Source organism: Callorhinchus milii, unplaced genomic scaffold (genome assembly GCF_018977255.1).
Source record: "Callorhinchus milii isolate IMCB2004 unplaced genomic scaffold, IMCB_Cmil_1.0 Scaffold6, whole genome shotgun sequence".
Classification (NCBI taxonomy): Eukaryota; Metazoa; Chordata; class Chondrichthyes; order Chimaeriformes; family Callorhinchidae; genus Callorhinchus; species Callorhinchus milii.
The window spans coordinates 14,965,476-14,990,626 of record NW_024704747.1 but is presented as its reverse complement, the minus strand read 5'-3'; the positions used below and the strand labels follow the sequence as shown (position 1 = coordinate 14,990,626).

The 25,151-nt window shown below is 39.5% G+C and overlaps 1 protein-coding gene across 28 annotated transcripts in view; it reads left to right on the top strand.

Annotated features, from left to right (window-relative positions):
- Window positions 1-25,151, top strand: part of LOC103176858 (poly(rC)-binding protein 3) — a 112,786-nt gene that overhangs the window by 72,964 nt on the left and 14,671 nt on the right. For 6 of the 28 annotated variants that reach the window (XM_007890657.2, XM_007890655.2, XM_007890654.2 and 3 more), the window contains 10 exons: window positions 6,096-6,227; window positions 9,681-9,704; window positions 10,193-10,225; window positions 10,321-10,437; window positions 11,539-11,625; window positions 12,083-12,214; window positions 15,083-15,223; window positions 16,725-16,868; window positions 17,942-17,983; window positions 23,101-23,269. In XM_007890657.2, coding sequence (XP_007888848.1) covers window positions 6,159-6,227; window positions 9,681-9,704; window positions 10,193-10,225; window positions 10,321-10,437; window positions 11,539-11,625; window positions 12,083-12,214; window positions 15,083-15,223; window positions 16,725-16,868; window positions 17,942-17,983; window positions 23,101-23,269 — 958 coding nt within the window. In that variant the 5' untranslated portion in view covers window positions 6,096-6,158. Of the gene's footprint in view, window positions 1-2,943; window positions 3,012-6,095; window positions 6,228-9,680; window positions 9,705-10,192; window positions 10,226-10,320; window positions 10,438-11,538; window positions 11,626-12,082; window positions 12,215-15,082; window positions 15,224-16,724; window positions 16,869-17,941; window positions 17,984-23,100; window positions 23,270-23,692; window positions 23,772-25,151 lie in introns of those variants that run through there. The other 22 variants (XM_007890681.2, XM_042336410.1, XM_007890680.2 and 19 more) reach the window with 18 other exon arrangements.

The window sequence follows — 25,151 nt, the reverse complement described above, 5'->3', positions numbered from 1 at the left end:
AGTTCCTCCTGGTGTTCTAGTCAACATCCCCCAGATACGTCATGGCTGTTTGTTGACATTGTGCGCGCAAATTGTGTGCTGTTTTGTTTGCCTACAAAATGTAAAGTTACGACACTTCACAGTAAATCTGTTAAATGCTTTGAGGCATCCTACTCACTCAAAAGGCTCTACATTGAATGCAAGGATTATGAGTCATCTCTGGAAAATCAAATCAGGCTGGCAGTAACTGAATCCTCAATTCCTTGGTTACAGCAGACATCAGGTGCTGGCTCCATCATTTATCTTGCTGTGCTGAGTGCCAAATGTTTATGAATACTCACCTCTGTACGTGGAGTTTGTGTCTCGAGAAACGGCACTACTTTGTTTATATTGCATTGCTGCTGATGCTGGCAATTACTAGATACTGCATTATCATTACAGCAACACATGTGATTTTGGGGATTGGAGGTATTAGCTGGAGCCTTGGTTTGTTGAGCCACATTTTAATTCAAGTGGAGACGAAAGTTTTTCTGGGTTTCTTGAATTTTGCTAATTTACCAGGCTTGATGCTGCAGTGACTAATGCAACTAGTCGAAGATGTATGTGCTATTTAAAAGGCCTTAGCATGGTTAAGCCATTGCAGGATATTTAACTCAATAAATCTAGGCCTCTGGAGGTGTGAAAACGTCAATCTTGGTACCTTAAGGCTATGTAAGTGTACAGGGCTGTTAAAACTTAGCTCCAGGCTTTGTATGGCACAGTACCTCGTTAAATGAGGTGCATGCAGTTCATCTCCACTAAATGTTGGATTACATTAACCAGGATTTTGGTTTGTTTGTTACTATTATAGATCTATTAAATGCAATCAATCATAGGCTTTCTATTTCTCTTAGATTGTCTGTCTAAATGATTTGCCCAGTCATTTTTATTGAGCTTTCCTGTCAAGCAGAGATGTTCAGTGATTTTCGTCTCCATGCATTTTCGATGGTAGAAATTATTTTAAATTTAAATCCAATTCTCAAAAACGCAACGTGGCAGCAATAAGGATCATCAGAGCATGAAGCATATTTAATTCAATAGCAGAACCCATGAAACCGTGAAGGTTTGCCATAACGCACAGAACTGCTAGCATTGGTTAAAGCCCTCTATGGTGTTTCGGCTAGTTTGGAGTATTTTTAGGGTCTGTGTTAACCATAATGATTCTTGAATGTCAGCCTGGCTCAGTTGGTAGCCCTCTACCCTCTTGAATTAGAAGGTTGTGGGTTCAACGCCATGTGAGGACTTGGAGTTCATATCATCTATTCTGACACTCCAGTTTAATGGCTGTATTGTTGGAGGTGCTGTCCTTGGATGAGATGTAAAACCAAGGTCAGGTGGATGTTAAGGATTGCATGGCATTATTCGAAAAGAGGAGGGAGATTCTACTGTGTCCTGGCCAACAATCCTCCAAATAAAATTAGTCATTCACTTTATTGAGGTTTGTGGGACATTGCTGTGTGCAGTTGGGCTTCCCCATTCACCTTCAAATTGATAGTTGTTCCACTTTACAGTGTACCCTATGGAGCACTTTGAGACATCCTCCTGATGTGAAAGTCGATATATCAAATGTTAAGTATTATTTTTGGTGGGGTTGAGAGCTGAGCTGCCTCCACCAATGTCAAAATTGTCAGTCCCCTGTGGCGGTCTCAGTAGTCTGACGCATACTAATGACACGTTTGGAATTATATTTCCTATCTATAATACCTGTTTATCAAGGCAGGTCCACTTTTAAACACTTACTGAAAGATCATATAGTGGCAACCACACAATTGAGCTAATAGAATATGGTAGCAGTTCACAAGAATTTTAGGTCATGGGATGCAAGACTATTCTTATGCAAACTAGATGGGATTAGATGACCTCTTGACTAAATAGACTAAGTGGCCGATCTCATTCACTAATGCTTGGTGGAAAAGTGATTTTGAATGAATGTCTCTGTTCAGCGATGTTAAACTATTCTTAACTGAACTTTTGTTCAGTGTTTCAATCATTTGTGCCATAGAGCACCGGTGAAATACCACTGTCATTCATCTTTTTATGAGGGTATTTTGACTCTTGGTCTCTTCTGCTCAGGAACTGTTGTACACATACTGGGCACCTGATGTGGCCTGTATTCATGCATCAGCTTTGACTATGTCCATCAGGAGGCTGTTTGCAGGGCCATTGCAGCCAAACCTGACCCTATCCTTACCTGGCGATCAGAGCTCATTTCAGATCTTTATGCTAAATGTAGATAATTCAAGGACTTTTATTTCAAAACAATCTTTCTAAATATGGGCTTTTCTCTATAGCGATTTTTTTTGCATAATGCATTACTAAACCACTTCCAATAATAAACAGAAAAGTTCACCCCAAGTTATTAGCTAGTTTTACTGCATAGTTTTGCTGATTAATGCAATTATATGAAACACTAGGATGACTGATTCGGCAGAAATGATGACTTCCAGGAGGTCCTCCTACTAATTCTACTTGGGATTGATTGTACTATTTTAACCTTTTATCCCTGTTTTTTTGTGGTGATTGTGGGGTGGGGGAGAGAAAATAGGCAGAAAGAGAAAGATAATGGGGTGGGGGGGCAAGACCTACAGAAGGAGAAAGATAATGAAAGGAAAGAAAATCCAGAGATTAACCCGAGAGCGTAATCCTTTCCTCAGAGAGCATGCATTTTATCTGAATAATAAAGTAGGATTTAATTCTGAAAGACAGGCATCTGATTTACACTTTCAATCTTTTGCTGATACTTGTAATGAGAATTCTGTAAAATTAGGATACGCTATATATACCCTGTGTGAGGATTGTTCCAGCAGTGCTTTATAGCCAGGTGGCACTAGTGAGATGAAATCGAAAACTTTCAAATAACCTCTGATGGTTATTCTACCTATTGTGTAATTTTATGCGAACAGCTTCCATTTATATTCACATAGGGTAACCTATTGAAGAACTCTAGAAGGACTGGATTGGACACTGTGCAAAGGAGAGGGGGCAAGGTGGCTGTAAGCACCTCTATTTCTGATACATCCCCCCCCCCACCATTATTTTTGAACATTCCATATATTCACCCTTGGGCTGTCAATATTCAGGGAAATTCTCATCCCCTCCACCGGCCCCTATTTAGTTGGTTTTCTTTTATTGCATTATACAATGAATATAATTTGTTTTGTTTTTACTGCCTTTCCATATCCTCGCCAACATTTTTTAAGTTCTAAATTTTACAATGTGATTGCCTTAATTTTACACCAAGATCAGTTTGTAAAACTTTAGCCTCTGAGTCCGATGGTTAAAATTAATTTAAAAGCATCTTTTGAACCAGACTTGGATAATTTTAGTGTTTTCATCATGTAAACGTGGTCTAAAGTGCATTTGTAGCATCTTCACTCCTTGATACACACAAAATACGTCTATGATTGCCCTGATCGTATCTGTAACCATGTAAATCATCCAAGTTTTGGTATTTGCTAGGCTGAAATTATTGTGCAGATTAATTTAGAGCTCGACAATGCCCAAACAATTGTTATATGGTTAGCTACTGATAAATTCAACCTGAAGCCAAGAGTCACTTTAGAGGTTTAGTTGCTTTGATATAATTTTTAAAAACAAATCTGTTTCTGTTTAACTGAAATTGATTTTAGTGGGCAAAAGGCTAGCAAATTGCACATTTTTATTTGCAGTTAACCTCCGGGATAAGAACAGATTCAAGCCCATGTCTGAACTTGAGCTCACAGACCAAGTTGACAATTCAGGGAAGGACGGTGTTGTCGGTACTCGTTCAGATTAGATATTTAAACCAAGTGTACCTGTTCTTCAGTTGTATATTTAAGATCCCATGACAATTCAAAAGGAGAAGTAAATTTTCCCCACTAACAATCCTTCAAAATTAAGGTTATTCATCATGACCATTTGTACAATCTTTACCTACTTTGACAGATTATGAAGCACTTTGAATTATTTGGCATGAAAAGACAATAAATGCAGGTCTGTAATTATTTCCATGAAACATGATCCAACTATAAATGCGATTGACCTTTGTCTACCTTAATCTTTGACCTCTGTATAGTTTGCTTTTGTACATAATGCATTGAAGCCTACTGCCTGAATCACCTTGGTTAAACAGCCATCTGTATTGAGGTTATCTTTAGGTCAAGCTTGTGCACAAGCATTTATTCTGTGGAAACATATATCTAGAAATATTGCTGAGGTACTTTAGAGAAACCTAGATATGACATATATAATACAGTTCTAGGATAACTGAAAATAATTTGCAAACAGAATGGCATGTTCAAACTCATTTTGACAGAAGTGATATTTCAGTTGTGTTTCTGTATTGACTATAGGGACACCATTTAGATTCACCATTGTCAACTGAATTCTACTAAAACCATTACCAGTATAGTGGCTTGTTTAAGATGTATTTGTTTTCCATCCATCAACATAAATCATTTATGCAATAGCATTTGTGGACATTCTTAAAAAGCTAACCTTTTTTGAGAGGTTAAGCAGAATTTAATAATCTCAAAATATCAAATAATGATAATAATCCTTGCATTTGATATAGTGCCTTATCACGTCTTTGAGATGTCTCAAAGCACTTCACAGAATATACTGTAAAGTGAATTGACTGTATATTTTGTGGGCAAAATACATCGATGTCCAGCAGTTTTTGGAATATGACCTGTTTTAAGCAGTTATATTTTTCAACCAAACCAACAGATTTCTGATTTGTATTGTGTAATGCATGATCCGTTAAAGGGCAGCCACATGCCAAAAAAAATAAACATTCACTTTTTGTTAGTGTGATTGGGTGTAGGACATGCATTTCAATGTGTTTGCCACCTGAAACCAACTTGTTATAGTTCTTGAAAAGTGACTTTCTTCTCTAATTCCACACACCCCCTCCCCTTTTCCCAACTTCATCCCAAATGCTAGATTTAAATGCTCCATTTCATGCATTGAAGCCCTTCAGTTTATTTTACATTTCGGCTAAAATGATTTCTGAGCATAACAACCTGCAGGCCAAAAACCAAAATATCTTTGCAGCAGAAAACCCCGCAGCAGCCCTTGGCAAAAATGTTCCCTCAACTGGAAGAGCAATAGTTTAGAGATCTGTTGAAATTTTCTGGCTGCGGTATTTCTGTCCACTAAATCAAAAGTGAGAGAATGTGTAACTATACATGCAAAATTATTTAACAAAGGCAAATATAATTCTTTAGAGAGAACTGCTCGTAATTTTGGTAATAGTTTAAATTTTTCCATTCTGTCAAAAATAATTTCCCCCCATAATTTTAAAGAGTTACTCTATTCCAGTGATGACATTTATTAAGTTGGAATGTATCTAAACACTCCCAGCTTGTTTTGAGACTTACGGTATTAAATGCTATTCATTACATTTGTTGTGTAATGGTAATGGAATCATAATTCATTAGAATTGCATTCCCTACATCTTATCTTGCCATATCCATAGTTTCCCAATCTGCAAATGACCTTTTTGAAGCTGACGCTAATCTTCCCTGGGCTGCCAATATCTTTCCAAAGGTCTAAAACATCTACCTTAGCCGGATCAAAAATCATTAACCACCTCTGATGGCTAAGATATCTACATATTTCACATTAATATTAAAGATGTTTTGATTTTAAAATAGTGGACAACCATTTTGTTTGTACTGTGTCCTGGTATTCATGGCAATAGTTAGATAAGTAAGTTAGTTTCAAGCTTCTGTCTATCATAACCTAATGAGGAGGGAGGAAGAGGTTGTGAAAGAGGGAGGGAATCCTTGTGTTTCTGATATATTTATCCAGTCTAATTAGAAATAAAGTTTGTGCTTTCTGGAGCATGGATAGTAACTATAAGAATTTGGCTTGTGTATTAATGCCATTAGCATTCAAACCAAGTTTCTAGCTTCAAGGAGCTTTCAAAACTAAACTTAATACCTAGATTTAGTGGGGATCTTTCTAAAGTGGCAAAATGCACTGCATGTATAACCCAAGTGTCTGAGCCATGAGCAATATCTGTCTTCTGAACTGTGTATTTCATGAATGTTCCTTGTGAGTACTAATGGTTTTGCTTTGTGTTTGTCATGCAGGTCTGTCTCTTGACTCACATCATTTCCTTTGGAATACCTTGATACTGTAATATTGACACCGTTATGGATCCTAAAGTTACCGAAGGGGGGCTGAATGTTACTCTCACCATCCGACTGCTCATGCATGGGAAGGTAAATCTTAGTTTTGAAAGTGGAAAAACTGACTGCAGTCTGTGGTTTAGTCTAGTTATGCAAAAAAGGTGAAAGTTTCCTGTCTCAAAGCTTACACACATCACCTTTTGTGAATTATATGTTGCTTCATTTTGATACAGATTGTGAATTATTTTTAAGTCAGTTTTGAGTTCTGATTGACTCCTTGAAAACTAAAAAAATTTCGAAAGCACATTTCACTTGCATATATAAGCTAAAAATTGTTGCAGCAAAAACATTTTTTTGAAAAATCATCTAAGCATCTGATCACCAGAGAGGTCAGCTGGGGAGAGGTTGTCAGATATCCTTTAATATTGTGAAATGTAGTATAATACTCTGGTGCCCCCAGTTTCATTAGCTTAGGAGAGAGGTTCCTCTTGGGACAGGTGATTAAGAAAGAGACGTAGGGGTTATCAATGATCACACAGTTGAGCTTCAACAATTATGTGAGCCTGTTGTTGCTAACTGGGTGCTGGGGTTAGCACAGCAATACATTTACAAATGTAAAGAATTTATCTTGACACTCTACGATGCTCTGGCTTGGTCCTACCTTGAATACTGTGTTCAGCTTTGGGTGCGTTACCTAGACAAGAAGGTGGTGGCACTGGAGAAGGTTCAGAGAAGAGCCATCAAAATAATTTCATCGATTAAAGGGCACCCATCCAGTCAATAGCTTCAGGAACTGGGCCTGTTCACATTGGAGCAGAGGAGAAATCGTGTTGAGGTCTACAAGATCTTGCTTGCAATTGACAATCTTCACATTGAACACATGCTCCAGAGCTTCAGAATAGCAACACCTTCAGACTCGAAAAGAATCACTTCAGGCTGGCAAGAAGTACTTCTCATATCCGGTGAAGTGCTTTGAGATGTCTCGATGACGTGATAACCAAATTCAAGGATTATTATTATTATTTTGTCACCCTAAGGGTTGTTGGTCATCTCAAACCGGCTCCCATATGATACTTCAGCAATTATGCACATAACCTCTATTATGTGGAGTCCTGTAGCTCAGTGGTTAGAGCACTTGCCTCACAAGTGAGAGACCTGGGTTCGATTCCTGGCAGGACGAAACCTTGGGCAAGTTTCCTTACTCCACTCGCCTGATGATAATCCCTCAAGAGAAAAAAACAATAACAAAATTGGTCACTTCAATCCACGACTGTTTGTGGAACACTGCTGTGCGTAATTAGCTGCTGCGTTTCACCCATAAATATATACAGTCAATTCACTTTACAGTATATTCTGTGAAGCGCTTTGAGATGTCCAGATGACGTGAAAAGCGCTATATCAAATGCAAGGATTATTATATATATATATACTTCCTTCTACCCTTCCATCTGTCTAAAAATCTTGCCAAAAAACTACCTCTTTGATCTCTATGGTACCCTACCACAACTCCATGCTCAGGATCTGATCTTGTCTCTGTGGATCACTCCCACATTGTCCGACATTAAGGAGACTATATAAATGCCAGCTTTTGGTTGTACAAATATCGTGCACTCATTCAAGAAAAATCACAACTGATTTCCTAAGGAAGAGAGGATCAGCAGCTACAGATAGGAATCATGCTCCCTTTGTGATGTTCACTGCAGTGCAAATGGAACATGCAGTGATGCTCTTAAGTTGGTGGTGAATGACCCTCTCCTGGAGCTTGCTTCAATGATGTATCCTCCAAACTAGGAAGAAGTAGAGAGGAGGAATGAGTGTGGAGAACATTGGAAAGAAGGAATTGTAGCTGCCCTTGGTTCCATTGGCAGTAAAGTGTCACCAGTAAGTTTGAGTTGGTTAGGTTAAGCTCACATTATGCATGACAGTACCAAAATGTTGAAGTTTAAATGCCAAAGTCAACAAGTCAGCCACTGATTCTGGTTGTACGTTTGCCATTTTTAGCTCAGTGAGAGCTTTGCATTTTAACTCATTATACCTGACTCAGAAATGCTACTTGCTGTCACTTAACAAAGAATCAAACAAGATAGTTCCTCCAGTCCTATCATCCCACGTCATTGTGACTGTCCGTAAACATGAAATGAATTAAACTCCCAATTCTAAAAATCATTCCATGCTCCAGCAACTGAGTAAGTCTTCCCATCACTTATGCTCACTTTTTTCGTTTTGGGTGAGTTTTGTCTCCTCAACAAAGTTGCAAGGTGGATATTCACATAGTTACAAAAAGCTTAATTTCCTTTGGTGGTGGTGGAGAGGAGAAACAGCCTCAATTGAAATGTAACGCCTCCCGTTGATCAGTTAACACAGCTAGTATTCAAAAGCAAGATCTATGACTCTGACCATGATGTATCGTTGTGAGTGTCCAGTTATTGGGTTAAAAAGAGGCGAAATACATTAAAACAAGTTCTGTAGTAAAATCAGTTTGCAATAGTTTCATATTCTTTGGTAGTCTTTCGGTATAGGCAAGATTTTTCTCTCCCCATTTTAACTCTCAAGCATTGATGAATCAGGTAGTGGATAGTGCTACTCGGAAGCACTAAACGCTGTTAATGTCATTTCAGCAGTAAAACCATAATCCTCACTTTGTCGGTGAGCGTAGTTGCCATTTTTCCATTTTCAGTACTATGGCACTCTGGCACCTCAGAGCAGAGATTACTGAATAAGGTGCAATTTTCTGCTTTGAACTCAGGATTGTTCACCATGGACTTGGCAGGGATGTCAGAAATCCTCTCGTTTGTAACCCTTGACAACAAGTGGAGGAGGGAGGTGATATTTTTTTTTCTGTCTGTCACCCATCCCTGAAGTTGATTTCTCCTGAAATTTCCAAGTAAGAAAAAAACCCACTGCCAAGTCACATCGCTGCTCTCTCCTTCAACCATATTATCTACTGTGCATGCTTAAACTGGGCAGTCGGGTTACTGCTTGTATCCAGATTTTTTTTTAATTTGCCCTTCTATTCTCCCTTACCATTGCACAACTCCCCTCTTTCCACCTACCCTCCTGAATAGGCAGGTGGGCAACCTTCTCCCAGACTTGTGCCACTGCTGTTCTTGAACCACATCACCTGGGGTGACTCGCCCTCTGTTTTTCTTCTTTCTCACTCTGTGGGAAAGACCTGCTCTCCACTCAGCATCTTCTCCACAGCATGCCTGATACTGAGAATTCATTGTGGGGGGTTTGTGGGAGCATCACCCCAACACAGCGTGTCATAGCAGGTTGGTGCATTAACATGCTGTGCTGTTGTACCTCCCTCCTTTTCTTTCCAGGCAATGTATGTGCCAGAAGAAACTTGTTCCTGTTTTGCAGATACTCTTGTTTCTCATGACTGTAAATGTTCTGTTGCTTTATTGCAATTTGTTACTTTCACAGACCTGATGAACCATTCCTATAGTTTGCATATAAATACTTGTGAAATTATTTCAGTACCCTTGAAGTCTGGACAATCTGTAGGCTGAGTTACTAAATGTTATCTTTCTTTATAATTTGCAGGAAGTTGGGAGTATCATTGGAAAGGTTTGTATTATCATTTTCCATGCACTTATAGTTTTAAAAATATAATATTTTCTACTCACTAGCACTATTTGTTGGTTTGGTTTCTCCAGCTTGATTTGGATACTCTTACGGTATTGGGTGATGGTGATGGGTTTCCGCATATGTCAAGACACCTGGCTGACCAAAAAAAAGTGTTATTTGTGTATTTCTATCACTTAATTTAATCCATGGAAGTGATAGTTTCTCGGTGGTATAATCCCTATCATTGTTTCAGAGATGAATACATTGAGCTCTTTCAGTTTATCAACTATCAATATTTTTGTAAATCTGCAATCAAAGTCTGCAATCAACCTAAATTCTTCATTCAGCTATTTCTCCTGTACCATATCCCATTGGTCTGTAACTGGACCTGTCACAATTTCCTGTCCGTAGGATAGCACATTGTTAAAATGTGAATTCCATATGCAATATGTATTGTATTGAAATGCTTTGCATATGTTATCTTTCAGAAAGGGGAAACTGTGAAGAAGATGCGAGAGGAGGTAGGTCTAATGCGTAGTTCACTTTACTTCAACCCTGAAATTCCATATCGCTTCATCTGATTTCTGGACTAACGTGGACATTTTTGTTTATTCAGAGCGGTGCGCGGATTAATATCTCTGAAGGAAATTGCCCCGAGAGAATCGTGACCATCACGGGCCCAACTGATGCAATATTCAAGGCTTTTGCAATGATTGCCTTTAAGTTTGAGGAGGTAGGAGCTTCTTGAATGCATCATTTCCATATGTTGATGAAATCCGCTCTGCAAAAGATGGAAACATAGGAGAGAACAGTGGCTGAAACTTTTTTTTCTTGGGCTTATTTCAGACTTGTACTTTAGCTTTTCCAAAAGTTACATTTTTTGCAAGACTGCTGTAGGCTGCCACATTCTATGGTAATTAATGTATAGTCTGCCACCTGCCACTTCATTATTTCACTGGAGAATATTTTTGACCTCCAATTTCCTGTCTTGATTTCTCCCCCCTCCATCCCCCATCCTTTCACTTTCCTTTGTCCTTCCTTTCCTCACTCAAGTGGCCTTTTTCATTTGCACAATTTTCCACACAGCCATGAGTTGAATGACCAATTTATGTGGAGAATTGTTGGCTAGCACGCTAGAAGATGGCAAGTGTCAGCAAGTTATTCAACTACAGGATCTATCACAACTGAACATGATCCTGTCCTTACCCGAAAGCTATAAACATTAACTTTAAATGACAGTGATTATGAATTCTGACCAATTTATTTACCTCTTCTGCCATCTTTCCCCTCACCCCTCCCCCGGGATGCTATGCCAGTTCCACTGCTGCTCTGTCTGTTCATCTAACACAGACCAGGAATCAAACCTGAAGCCTTCAAGACGTGAATAGTATAAGTCAACACTAGTCAGTTATTTCGCTATTGAGGGACAGTTACATCAGAATGTTTTATTAATTTGAAACAACAGAATTGTATTGAAGGGCACCCATTCCTCACATCGAGAGGATGTCTCAAGGCACCGGACAGTCAAGAGTTTTGGACCCGAGCTGATTACATCATGCAGGTTACATTCAGTGTGTCCTCAAAGTGTATTCAAAGATTGTAAATAGCTTATAGAGGTGCTAATGAGAAGGCCACTAAGCCATATTGTTCATTAATATTTTTCCTGCTGAGAAAATGGGAATCCATTAGACTCCGCAGTGGAAATCCATATTTGGCAGGTTAAGTCCATACTTTAAGAGGTTCAATTGAATCCTAATCACAGCAGAGCTGCCCACTGACTTGGGATGGGAATCTCCCCCACTGGCAAAATCTCTAGCCTGAAATTTACATGCAGGAAACAAAGATTTCAAGCACTTTGGAATTATCAACATCACAAGGAGGAGAAACCGTTAGTGGATACAAAGTGGAGACGATGGGAAAGGTAAGAGTGAAACCAGGCAAGGACAGAGCTGAGTGGAGAAGCAGTGGAAAAGAGTAAAGTGGTCAATCGTGTCGAAGGCGCCCAAGGAGACAGAGAGCCGTGGTCACAGATGGACAGAATGTCATTTGTAACTTTGACTAAGGCTGTGCCTGTACTATGAGAAGCATGAAAACCAGATTGGAGAGGTTCATACAGGGAGAGGGAAGCTGGGAAGCAACGACTCGTTCTAGGATTTTAGAAAGGAAGGTTGGAGATTGGACAGTAGGTGGAGGACAGAGGTGCATCAAGGAAAGGTTTTCTGAGTTATATTTAGATAGATTTATTACAGAAAATAGTAGAAATAAGAACTGCAAATGCTCGGAATCTGAGATATTTCATTGATTACACAAATGAAATGTTTCAACAAATTTGAAACCAGTATATTGAACAGTCTTACTGAACTTCTTTCCTATTTCAGGACATAAATAATTCAATGACGAACAGTCCAGCTACCAGTAAACCTCCTGTGACCCTGCGACTTGTTGTACCAGCCAGTCAGTGCGGATCACTGATTGGAAAAGGAGGCTCCAAGATCAAAGAGATTCGCGAGGTATTTAATTCATGAAAAAATCAAAATTATTAATCATCTTTTTCCCCTAAAGCATTTCAATCCCAAGATTGAAAACTGTTGTCCATAGCTGAGTATTCTGAGGCCATTCATTTCACATGCATTGTTGCCTGTTCTGATTGATGTATGATATAGCACACATTTGGAGGTTACCAAATTAAACATTCAGTAGAGTACCTATCGACCGATGGTGTGGATATTAATAGGAATCCTAGAGCAATATTTCATTTGCAACATTAAAACTACAGGGTTGTTGGGAAAGTGAAGGTAAATCAGACTAAAAAGATTGTTATTTAAAAGAGCCAACACAGACACATTGGCCTAAATGTCCACCGTCTACACTGTAAATTTGTATAGTTCTAACATATTTTAGAATCTCGCACACTACCGTCCCATGTCCAATCTATCCTTCCTTGCCAAAGTCCTGGAATGCATTGTTGCAGGTCAACTTCGGTCACAGCTCTCCCTCCTCATTTCCCCGTAGACTGGTATTCACTCTGCCCACAGCACAGAGACTCTGTGTCAAAGTCACAAATGACATTCTCTCTATCTGAGGCCAGGGTTCACTCTGCCTCCTCATCCTCCTGGATCTTTCTGCTGCATTCGACACAGTCGACCATGCCATCCTTCTCCATCGGCTCTCCTCCCTCATTTACCTTAGTGGGACTGCACTCGCATGTTATGAGTCCTACTTAAACAACCGCTTCCATTTAATCTCGGCAAGGGGTTTCTCCTCCCTCCCCCGACCGGTCACCTGTGGGGTACCCCAGGTTCCATCCTTGGCCCCCTTCCATTTCTTATCTATATGCTCCCTCTGGGCGATGTCATCCACAGACACGAGGTAAAAATCCACATGAGTGCAGCTGACACACAAATCTACTTTGCCTCCTCCAGTACCAACTCCAGGTCTGCCGATATTCTATCAGCTTGTCTGGCAGACATCAGGGCCTGGATGAGTGCAAACCTCCAGCAGCTGAATGTGAATGACGGAAGCCATACTCCTTGGCTCCCGTCAACATCTTCACCCTCGCGGATCTGATCTCCTCAACCTTCCTGGGCTCTCCTTCAGACTCACTGAACCAGTGCGCAATCTAGGCATCCAGTTCGAGCCCCAGCTGCCCTACCTTACCCACATCCAGCCCCAGACCTGGACCACCTTCGTCCACCTCCGCCACATTGCCCACCTCCGACTGTACCTTACCCCAAATGCAGCCAAAAGCCTTGTGCATGCATTTGTCACCTCCACCTTGGATTACTCCCAACGCACTCCTCACTGGTCTCCCCAGCTCCACTATTCAAAAGATCCAGCTCATTCAGAACTCTGCCACCCACATAGTGACCCGGACCAAGCTCCGTACCCACATCTCACCAGTTCTGGCCAGGCCCCCTATCACCGAACGGATCGACTTCAAGATCCCCACATTCGTGTTCAAATCCATTCACTCCCTGGCACCTCCCTACCTCTCCGACCTCCTCACTCCCCAATCCACCACTTGGCGCCTCCACTCGACTGGGACCGGCCTTCTGGCCGTCCCTTGCACCCTCTGCCCCATCTTCGGAGGTCGGACTTTCAGCCACTACTCCCCGAAACTCTGGAACACTGTCCCTCAATCCCTCTGCCTTGCCCCCTCTCTCCCCCTTTTCAAGTCCCGCCTTTTCAAGTCCCGCACTCTTGAGACGCTACCCTGCGTATAAGTGCAAGCTGTTCCTGTTTTTGTAGGCATGGAGTGAGAAAGAAATTGTGCCCTTCACATTGATTATTTTTTAGTCTGGCACTTGCGGAAACCCAGCTTGATTATCCAAACAAAACAGAGTACCCTGCATCCACCTACACATGGAAATTCCAGAGTTAAATTGTTGGAATGGAATGCACACTCCCTGGAGGGACGCATCCTGCTTACCTAATCCCAGAAAGTATCAGGCGCAGGTTGGCAAGAACCAAGGTTTGGAGACCCCAGAGAATGCGTTGGGGGTACTGCTGGAATCTAACTAGCTAATACCGGATAGCTTGCCATTGAGAGCACTGTCTGGCAAGGTTTTGTGCTGCTTGTCCAGCTAGGACCACCAAATCTGTTAGAGCTTTGGCTTCTAGGGTTAATGGGAGCTGAGCTGGGGACAGTCACCATGTCCCCAGTGACTGGTCTGCCCTTCCAAGTCCTCCCGATGAGCCAGGCTGGCAGTGCTGCCATCAGAAGTGCCCTGGAGTAATGCAGACTCGCCTGGCTCAGGACTATTGAGACGCCACAGAGGGTAGGCTCGATTTTGAAATTCCATTGCCAAACATGTCACCTTGGAGCAATTTCAAATCGACATAGAAACATCGCCACATTCATCACAGTAATTACTGCTAAAGTATAGTGATTTTTTTTGTAAGCAACCTAGCACCAATTTTGCACACAGCCATGAGTTGAATGAACAATTTATGTGGAGAATTGGTGGCTAGGACACTAGAAGAAACTCCCTTTGCTTTTCTTATAGTGCTATGGGATCTTAATGTTAGCCTGAAGACCAGGCAGACAAACCTCGGTTTAACATCTCTTCCAAAGCATGGCAACTCCAGCAATGCAGTGTTTCCCTCAGTCGGCATGTCAGCCGAGTCTGAGTTCAAGTCCTGAGCTTCAGCCAACAATCTTCTGATGAAAGGCCATAGTGCTACCAACTGTGAAGCCTACCAATTAGCTCACTCCATTTCAAAGCAAAGAAGGAATAATGTATATTACTACAAAATTAGAGACATTTACAATAGCACATAGAATTGATAACACATCAAATTGTACCTGGATGTTATAAGAACACATGAAGACTGGATACCAACAGATTTTCTATGACCTAATATATATCTTTCTCCAGTCGACAGGGGCTCAGGTCCAGGTGGCAGGGGACATGCTACCTAATTCCACTGAGCGTGCAGTAACAATCTCGGGGATGCCAGATGCCATCATCCAGTGTGTGAAGCAGATCTGTGTGGTAATGCTGGAGGTAGAGTACAAGGGGAGTGTCAAGAACAATGAATTTGAAAGAAGTGACCAATTTTCTGAGGTTTTCGTTTCTAAATGACATCATAGCAAAAAATGTATTTGAAAATTAAATTCCTTTTATAATTCAGAACATGTCTGCAAATTCAAGCAGGGGACAAAGTGGAGATAATGTTCAGTACTCAAATCCGAATATATATAGAACTGTTTAAATTATGATGTTTCCTTGCGAGGTTTTATTGGACATAATCTAGAAACATATTTACAGTAGATGGATTTGTGATTAAAAGCAGCACACAGAGACAATACAATATGAAGACAGATTTCCTTATGTTTTAATTACACAGTTCTGTATCCTTTGAATCGGGATCTGTATACAGGAGCAAAACTTCTGGTTCCATTAATTGAAAGTTTCAGGCAAACTCCAGAATCTAGTCTTTATTGACACTGTTTTTATTTTTTGTGTATATAGTGTGTATACAGTTTGTGTATATACAGTGATACATTTCCATTTTACAGTCTTCAGACACTTTGTCTAATAGTTACTAAAGAGTATTATCAAGCCTTTTGGACCCTTCAGCATTTAAAAAGAAACACTGCTTCTAAATTAGTGGTGTTTGAAGACGTGCAATACAAAATGTTAGTAACACTAATCACAATGCTACAAAAAATTAAGATGAATACCACCAGAAGGGTTATGGAGGATGCATTTCATAAAACAACAATGTCTGTTTTAAGAAATACAGTCAGAGTCCAAACCCCTGTTATATTGCTGGCATAGGAGTTAATGTGCTTCCTTCACAGCATAGTTTTGATCTTTTTGGGTCCAATTGTTGGTATCTTTTAGGGAATAATACGGCTTTACAGCAGTTGGGGTCAGAACAGTAAAGCAGGAGCACATGACATTATAAGTGACTGGATTCATGCAAGTCAGGAGCTGAAGGAACTGAGCATAAAACGTACATTAGATATGTTCTGAAATGTAGTTTCTGGTCAGAAAATTTTGCTATTTTATTGATTCTAATTCTCACTGGAACCTTTCAATAGGCAGATATGTATACTACTTCGTAGCACTCCCATGTTCCTAGAATCCTCATCACAACATGCAGTGTAAGACCACAGAGATGAAGAAAACTCACCACTGGCAGGATTGTCACATATTGATGTTTTGACTTCAGATCCCAGCAATGATTGAAATTGTGTTGCTAGTGTGGATAATATTTTTGAGTTCATTTTCTTTTCTATACAACTTGTAAGAAGCTACTATATAAAATATTTAATTTCTACAATCTGTTCTGTATATCTAAAGAAACAATTCTGTCAATGAAATTCAATATTTATTATGTAGTTGTCTTGGTGCTCAAATGAATTCAAGGCAGACATGAAGAAATATTGCCATTCACCAAGTGCCTGTGATTACTGTACATTCTCTGTTTTATGACTGAAATTGCCTTTATTTTTTCAGAGTTGAACCTGCTCTAATGCTGTTTCTAACATGCTTTCCCTGTCCCTCCTAGTCCCCACCGAAAGGTGCCACCATCCCCTACCGCCCAAAGCCCGCCTCTGCCCCCGTCATTTTTGCAGGTGGCCAGGTAAGAGCAGATCCCCTGTCAGCCTCCGCAGCCAACCTCAGCCTCTTACTGCAGCACCAGCCACTGCCTGTTAGTGCATTCAGGTTTCTCATCTTCACTTGCATGTTATATCCTAATGGCCACTCGGTTGGCTCAGAAACCGCTTAGACAACTCCTATTGTGTGTGTGTGTGTGTTTGTTTGTGTGTGTGAATGTGTGCGTCTGTGTCTTGAGTGTTATAGACCTGTATGTAAGCTGATATTTGTGGTGTAGTTCTAGTACATCCTAGACATGCAATTTGTCTCAGTAACAATCATGTCTATAACAGGAATGTCATTTGCTTTGAAATTATACTATTCAGCTTCCTGTAGACTCTTAGGAAAGATTCTCTTAAATGTTACCCTTCTTTGCTATGTTAGTTTGTACACCGATCCAGAATAGCCCTACAATTATCACTTTGTAGTGACCAGAACTAACTGGAAAGTGACCATTCAGTTCTCTCCAGTTACAACCTTTTTGTACTATTTGTCAATATAGAACTGTAATCCTTGTTTAATTTACTGGTTTTATAAAATATTTTGCAATGGTAATCTCCTTAGAGACTATTTATACAGAAGTGCATTTAATTTAAAGCAATATGCTCAATGTCAGAAATGTTAGCAATTATACTGCAATTTTAGTGAAGAACTAACATTGAAGAAAATCTTTTAAAAAGGAAGCCTTTTTCTGATATAGACATATATACAGCACAAATCTTTCATAATTCAATAGGAATCCCAGTTCAGTAACCTACAATATTTACTGTGTTACCATTTAACTATTAAATGCCAGTGCCGAGAGAGCTAATGGTGACCTCCAAATGACTGCTCAATGTCCAAATTACTGTATGGTACGGAATTAAATTCTAACAAAGATTTGTATAGTAGATAAAATAGATACCGTATCTGTATATCTGCCCCTCAGTTACTTAATCATATATTCTGTCTTAAAGTTCATATTTTTTCTTCTTTACTGAAATTATTGGATAAAATGCTTGCTGAGACAAAATGCATTCCAGAATAGTGGCATTAGGCACAGGTCGCGTGCTTTCAGTGATGTTGATGTGGATGATTTCTTAGACAAAGAACTTCTGAAGAAGAATTTTTTTTATTTCATTTTTACAGGCCTATACAATTCAGGGACAATATGCCATTCCACACCCAGATGTGAGTTTTTTCCCCCCCTTTCTACCTATCCTATTCATGATGTCAAATGGAAAATAAAATGCATGATTATGTATGTTACTACTATTAACCAATATTAATAATGAAAGTCTTGAGATTTAATGTTTGTAGCTGTCTGCGTACATGTGATCTCCAGTAATTGTTTTAACTGATCACTTTGTTATATTCTAGTTATGTTTTAAAGTAGAGCATTTGATGGAAAATAAGTCCCACTTTCTTGCAATAGTTTTGGTTGTTTCAAATCCATCCTGAATGCCACCATGCACTCTGTGTGGCCAGTGTTTCGCTCTCTTAGGGATAGATAATGTTCTGTATGAGTTGAACAGGTTTTTTTCCCCCCGATTAGTTAAATTTAATTTTCAGGAAATTGAGCCTGAATGCTGCACTATGTTGATATGATGGATTTGTTAAACAAAAAATTCTTTCTAGCCTATATATTTATCTTATTACCCTGTGTAGGATGGCAAAATAAATCCCCAAATTAGTTAGTAGGCTAATCACAGGCAGGAGCCAACTGTCCATTTCCAATACAGATACCAACAAAATTAATTGAAAATTGTAGGCAATAGGAATTGGGTAAGAAATTACTGCATTTTCATATTGTATAATATCACCATGTAGTACAAGATTGTAGCACATCAGTAGAATGACCTGGCATGACAAACCCGCAGGAGGGTGTATATCCTATTGCTGGTAATTATAAACGGTACTAAACCTCAATGGGTACAGTAGTACCTTTCAAGATTTTGAAGGCTATTTTATCAGCAGATAGTGCTTAAATAGCACAAGAGCTATTGACTGCCTTCCTGGGGAGGATTAAAACTGTCAAAACTGTCACCATTGCAAGGTTAGTTAGTGCCGCTAGAAGGAATTCTGTGGAATTGCAGATAAGAAAACAAAAATCTTTAGACTATTCAGAAAACGTGGAACAAGCCATTTTGCCAAATAAACTTGCTCCTTCCATAGGCCACACAATGCCTGTCCTTTCATGGATTTCATTCAACTCACTCTTACTTCGTAGGCAAACATTTCACACTGATACTTCCTGGCCACAAAAGTAGTCCAGCAAATGCAAAATGTTCATCCTACATGTGCTCTATGTGGCCTCATTTTGTCCAAATCCCCAGCAGTACAGCAATTATCGTGTCCTGTGGAATATCTGTACATCTCAATCTGTGTTTTCCCTCTTTATCCTTTAATACTGTATCCAAGTATATAAATATCCTTTCTCTTTTAAAGGAGTTAAGTAATACGTAATATAGAATCAACTGCTTTTGGTGGAAGCCTGTTTCAAATATCCACAGCTCTTTGAAGAATAGTTTCTTCTGATCTCCACCTGTGCTTGAGGCTTTTCAATTTTTTAATTTGTACCTGACGTCTAGTTCATTTCTGATGGTTTAAGTCAAATAGCGTTCTTGCATCGTTCTCATCTATGTCTCATTATTCTAAAGTGCTGAATCATGTTTCTCTTCCTCCTCATCCCCATCTTTTTCTAATGAGAAAAACTTTAGCTCGTTTGAGCCTTTGATAATCTAGAGCTCTAAGTCTTGGAATTATCCATGTTCTTCTTTCTCCAACATGTTTTCACCATCTATCAGAATTACGTAGAGTTTTCCAAGTGTTGTCTCTTCGGGGTTTTATACAAATATCTTATTCTAACTTTGTCAAACACTCTTGAGGTGCTGATTTACTTTATCAGTTCCACATTGGCTGGAAACTTTCAGTGATTGATTAATAATCACAAATAAATTTTCATCCTTCTCCACTCTCACGAATACAGCAGTTTCTGTCTTCAAATGCCATTGATGAGTGATTTTCAACATCTATTTCAACCTGCAATCTTGGATATTTACTAGCTCCAGGCTGAGTTCAAAGCTAGCAGATCCCCAACTTCCAAAATTAACATTAAATAAGGAAAATACATTGTCTTGAATACCAACACCTTCCTATTCCTGTAGCCGTATTGCTCCGTAAGCAATGCGACTTGGCCTGATGTTTTCGCAGTGACAAGATCTTTACTGATGGCTATCACTTACCTCTGTTCCTGAGCCACAAGGCTGAAGTTAAAATACTAATACATTAATGAACATTTATGTACATGTTTGTTGTTCTCCAAGAGCATTGTGCTTTATTGTTGAAGAAATTCCAATAGGATCCTAGACAAACACTCAACCATGGAAGGGATCAGGATTTCAGACCAGTGCAAGTTTGTGATTGTTAATTTTAGCTTACTTAGAGCTGTCCTGCAGAAACTAGCTTAAAAGATTTGTCACAGTTTAGCCTGATTGTCAGTACAACCACAATGATACTGTTTGACTCCAGTTTCAGGGGAGAGGAGGTATCAGACACTGGCCAACATTCTGTTCAATTTACTACTAACATTTGTTTTCATTTAACTATCATGCACGCAATCATAACACAATTGTCATTGAGACAAATTCAGTTGGGTTCAACATTAACACTATGGCACGTTCAGAATTCTAACAGCATGAATTAGTTCTGTAAAATTCAGATGAGTTCAGTTTAATACTATGTAGCATAACCCATTATTTCAAAATTAGTTCTTGCTTGGCAACTTAAGCTTTTGTGGTCTCTGCAGCCTTCCTATTAACCTGCTTCCGTTATTAGGTCAATGATTTGGATGGCTTTAGTATAAAGATAAAGAACATCTTTATTGAGGTGGCCGTAGAGGCGAATCAATCTTCTTCCCTCTGTGCTGATTCTTCTGAACATCTTGCAGATACTTTGTGTTATCACCTAAACTTATACTGCAGCTTCTTGGAATATTGTACATACATAGAATTGCATACATATAATCTGCAACACTGAAACAGGTCATTCGGCCGAACTGATCTGTGCCTGTATTAATACTTCACTTGAGCCTCCACCAATCTTAATAGCCCTCCCGAGCCTTTTTTCCATACCCCTCTTTACTCTATTGTTCCTCCATTATGTATGTGTCCAGTTTCCTCTTTAACTATATTGGTTCAACCACTGCTTCAAAATTTCACCACGCTCTGTTTGAACAAAGAATAATCGATAAAATTGCTGAACTCAAACTCATGTATAAAAGCTGCGGACTGAAATTAAAACAGGAATTTGCACTCATTGGAGACAGACCCTCTAATGCAGTATTGTGGGAATACTGTGTTCATACATCTTTTAGATGAGACATAAGATCGGTATAGATGAAGAAGGCCTTTCCTAGTAACCTGTTTAAGTCACTAATTACTCTCTGGATAAAGAAATAATTCCCTGTGTCTTTCCTATAATTCCCCTTTGCAAAAGCTAAACCTGTGTCATCTTGTTCTACTGTTTCAGTGTATATTTACTTTATGAATCCCATTTCAAATTTTATTATTATTAACAACATTCTGAGAAATCTCCTTTCAAATCTTTAGAACCCTAGCTTGTCTAATCATTGCTAATAGCATATTCCTGTAATACTAGGTTCATCCTTCTTGCTCTCCTCTGTACTACCTAAAGTTGTGGTTGGCAGACAGATTTGTACTATTATCTGTTTACCAGCAAGGTATTTTGACATCAGATTATCATGAGAAGTGATGTCTTGAATGGTTCAATTGGCACAGACACAGTTAGGAATCTCTATGCTATGTATTTGGTATAGTGCCTTTCATTTCAGGAGGACGTCCCAAAGTGCTTCACAGGATTTACTGTGAAATGGAGTGATGTGTATCTGAGTTGCTACTCGGCGTGAAGGGCACTATTTAAATATAATTTGTTATTGTTTAGATAAATGCGGCAGCCCATTTGTGTGCAGCAACGTCCCACAAGCAGCCATATGATGAATGACCAATTTTATTTGGGGATTGTTGACCAGCAGCATACCAGGGGAAACTCCCTTTTCTTTTTGAGCAGTGCCATAAAATCTTTAATATCCATCTGAATGGCCAAACAGGACCTTGATTTATCGTCTCATCCGAACTTCCCACAATACAACACACCCTCAGCACTCACCTTAGGCTGTGAGTTCAAATCCTGACATGCGGCTTGAGCCCACAACCTAACTCAGGCGAGAATGCTATTACTAAGCCAAGCTGACACAAATAGTACTACTATCAATACTTCCTGTCTGTTCAAGTGGGCATTAAAGATCCCATCTCACTCAAGGCACCATTTACATTCAGAGCAAGAAAGGATTCACTTCAAACATAAGTCACAGCATATTTTTATTGTTAACAGTCTCCCAGGAAGTTATATTTCAGAGTTTCTTCTGACTCTTAAGAAATGATGTACCTAATCTTTTCATCAGATTTTTTTGAGTCAGCACAATGGACTGAAACTTCAATCCTTTCGTGTTAGGCTTCCTACAGCTTCACCTACATTACATGGCGCATACACCCAATACAAACACTAGTTACAAGTCAATATGACATTATTGCACTTTTGACTATGGTGTACCATCTGGAACTGGTCATATACTACCTTGTCAACCCTCATTGCTTTCCCTATTCCCCAACCCAATAATTATATGTGTACTATATGCAACATGCCTAGACTTAAGAATTGAGGTATGTTGATATTACAAGACCTGAAGTTTCTTTGTTATTATCAGCTATTTATAGAAAGGATATATTTTATACTAACTTGATACAAGTAAAATGAAATAGCTTGTTATGTCAGGAAACATCTAACCCACTAGCGAGGCAAGACTTTCTCATATTAACTGTTCAGATTTTTAGCTGCTCTATTCTCTCTGGTTGTGTTTTTAAGTAATAATCAAACTTCTGTCTGGTTCTTGAATAAAAAGGAATATAGACCTAAACTGTATATGCAGAAAGTTCTGAAATTCAAAACAAATATTGCCGTGGTAAAGAGAATGAAGGTCTGGCCCACAATCTAGTGGTTTAAAAGCTCTTCTCACACTTTCATTGATGGTTTGAGACACTGTGCTTTCTGAAACGTGAATCCTGCAGGCACATTTCTGAGGAGTTTCTTTGATGCCAGCAATATCGGACTCTCCTATCCTCCAACCATACTTACAATGCGTTTCTTCAGTTTCTCAGTCAGACAGCAAGGCAGGGTGTCTCATGCTATTGGAGCATCTCAACTCTGACACTGGCCATCTTGCTCCACAGGATGCGTGCCTTCTGTCGGCTGAGTACAAAACAGCGCTGACATCGACGTTGTGGAGAAGTCCGCAGCTCGCTCACCCATCTTCCCAGTTGAAGGAGGCTGCATGGAGACCAGAGTCCTTGAGAGGAAAAATGGAATTAAAAAACTGTAATGAAGAATCAGAAAACTGGGGTATGTTTGAGTTCCAATAGAAGCTGACTCTCCGATCTTTCCATCACATGATGTCAGTAGCTCTCTTAGAGCCTGGCTCACCTATATCTACTTTCTGAAAAAATCTGACCAACTTGCTGGCTGGCTCACAGAGCTGAGGACGAGTCTCACTCACTCACCCGACAGAAGGAATTCCCAGTGGCTTTCACCAGTCCTCCTGGCTAGATCCTTGTGTTAGTGGGAGACACTAAGAAAGGGAGTGGGGTGGGAGACAAGACACAGGCAATTTGCAATTTAAAAAAAATCTTATTTTCCATCAAATCAAGTGTTTGCCATGTTGCCACATGGTTCATTGTGAACTGACTTTCTTTTTTGTTTCTAAGAGTAGTGTTTGTGTTATTGTAAAGTAATCAGTTAGTTCTAATTTCCCCTCCTACCCCCCAGCAGTTGACCAAGCTTCACCAGTTGGCTATGCAGCATACCCCCTTTACTCCCCTTGGGCAGACCACCCCTGGTTTCCCTGGTACGTACCCACTGTGCCCTATTCAGCTCCTTTTCTTGGCACCTCTCTTTCTTCTCTACTTTTCTCTCTCTCTTAGTTTTTGTTTTTGTTTTTTTAGAATGGATATATATTCAATGCTTCAGGTTTAAATGTTTAGCTAACAAAATTGTAAGATAAAGCATAATATGTTTCTATTATTTTTAAGCTGGTACCGTGGCATACTTTGTTCCAGTGGAAGGAAGTCGATGTGTAATTTTGGTGTGGCTCAGTTTCTTGTGGTTTTATGTATCTTGGTTAAATCCAACAGCCTCCTTGTCCTCTTCAGTATCAATGTGATGGATAATCCTGAAATATTAAATTAATTTTGCATATCAATGCACACAGAACTGCACCAAAGATAAAATATGCAACAGTTTTCAGGTTCGAACAAGTAATTTGAAGTGCAGAAAATTGCTTTGCCCAACAATGATCTTTAACAGATCTTCAGCATCTGTACAACTGGAAAATTGGTTTTAAATTCAGTATCAAATATTTGATAATCCTCTCATGATTATCCTAATGGTAATCTGCAGCATGTAGTGTTGTACATCAAAATATGTTTTTGATGCTTTTCACAAATATTCAGTATTCCACGTGTACTCTGTGAAGCAACTTTACTTGGATAGAATGGTACCCAATAATGGAATGAAGAAGTTTATGCTGTTGGATCTGGCAACAGGGACAAAGCACCTGGACAGCACTTCAGCTCAAACCTGTTACTCTCACTTCTGTACTTGCTTCGCAAGGGTGCATTTTCATTTTTCAGACCTTAAAAATAAGAACAACAACAACAAAATTACATTTATAGAGCGCCTTTCACGTCGGGAGGACGTCCCAAGGCGCAAAGAATAACAATTCAGAGGTACAGCCCATCCTACTGAACATTCAGAAAATGAATCGGCGTAGGGGAATACAGTATCTCCCATTTGAAGATCATTCTCTCAACTAGACATTGTAAATGTGCTCTACATCTTGAGGAATTGGGGCTAGAGAGGATGGGAAAAATGCTACCCTACAGAAGCATACTGTCGAACACTGAGCAAAATTGATGGCATCTATTAAAGAAGTACAAGTCCCAGACATCTCATCTAACTGAAGAAGCATCTTGTCATGAGAAAATAGTGGCTGTATAAGAAGTAAAATGTGGAAAAATAGCAAGCACAAATCACTGTGAAATTGAATGTAGCATGCTTATGTTTTATGTGATATCATTTGATTAGTCTTCAGATCTGTTAACCTTCAGGAGATTAATTTGCAATTTCCTGTGGTACACGGGAAATCTTATTAAATCCATTTAGAATGCAACGGGTCAAAGGACAACACAGCTCTATGGGTTGGGTGGAGGTTTTATGATATTGTAGA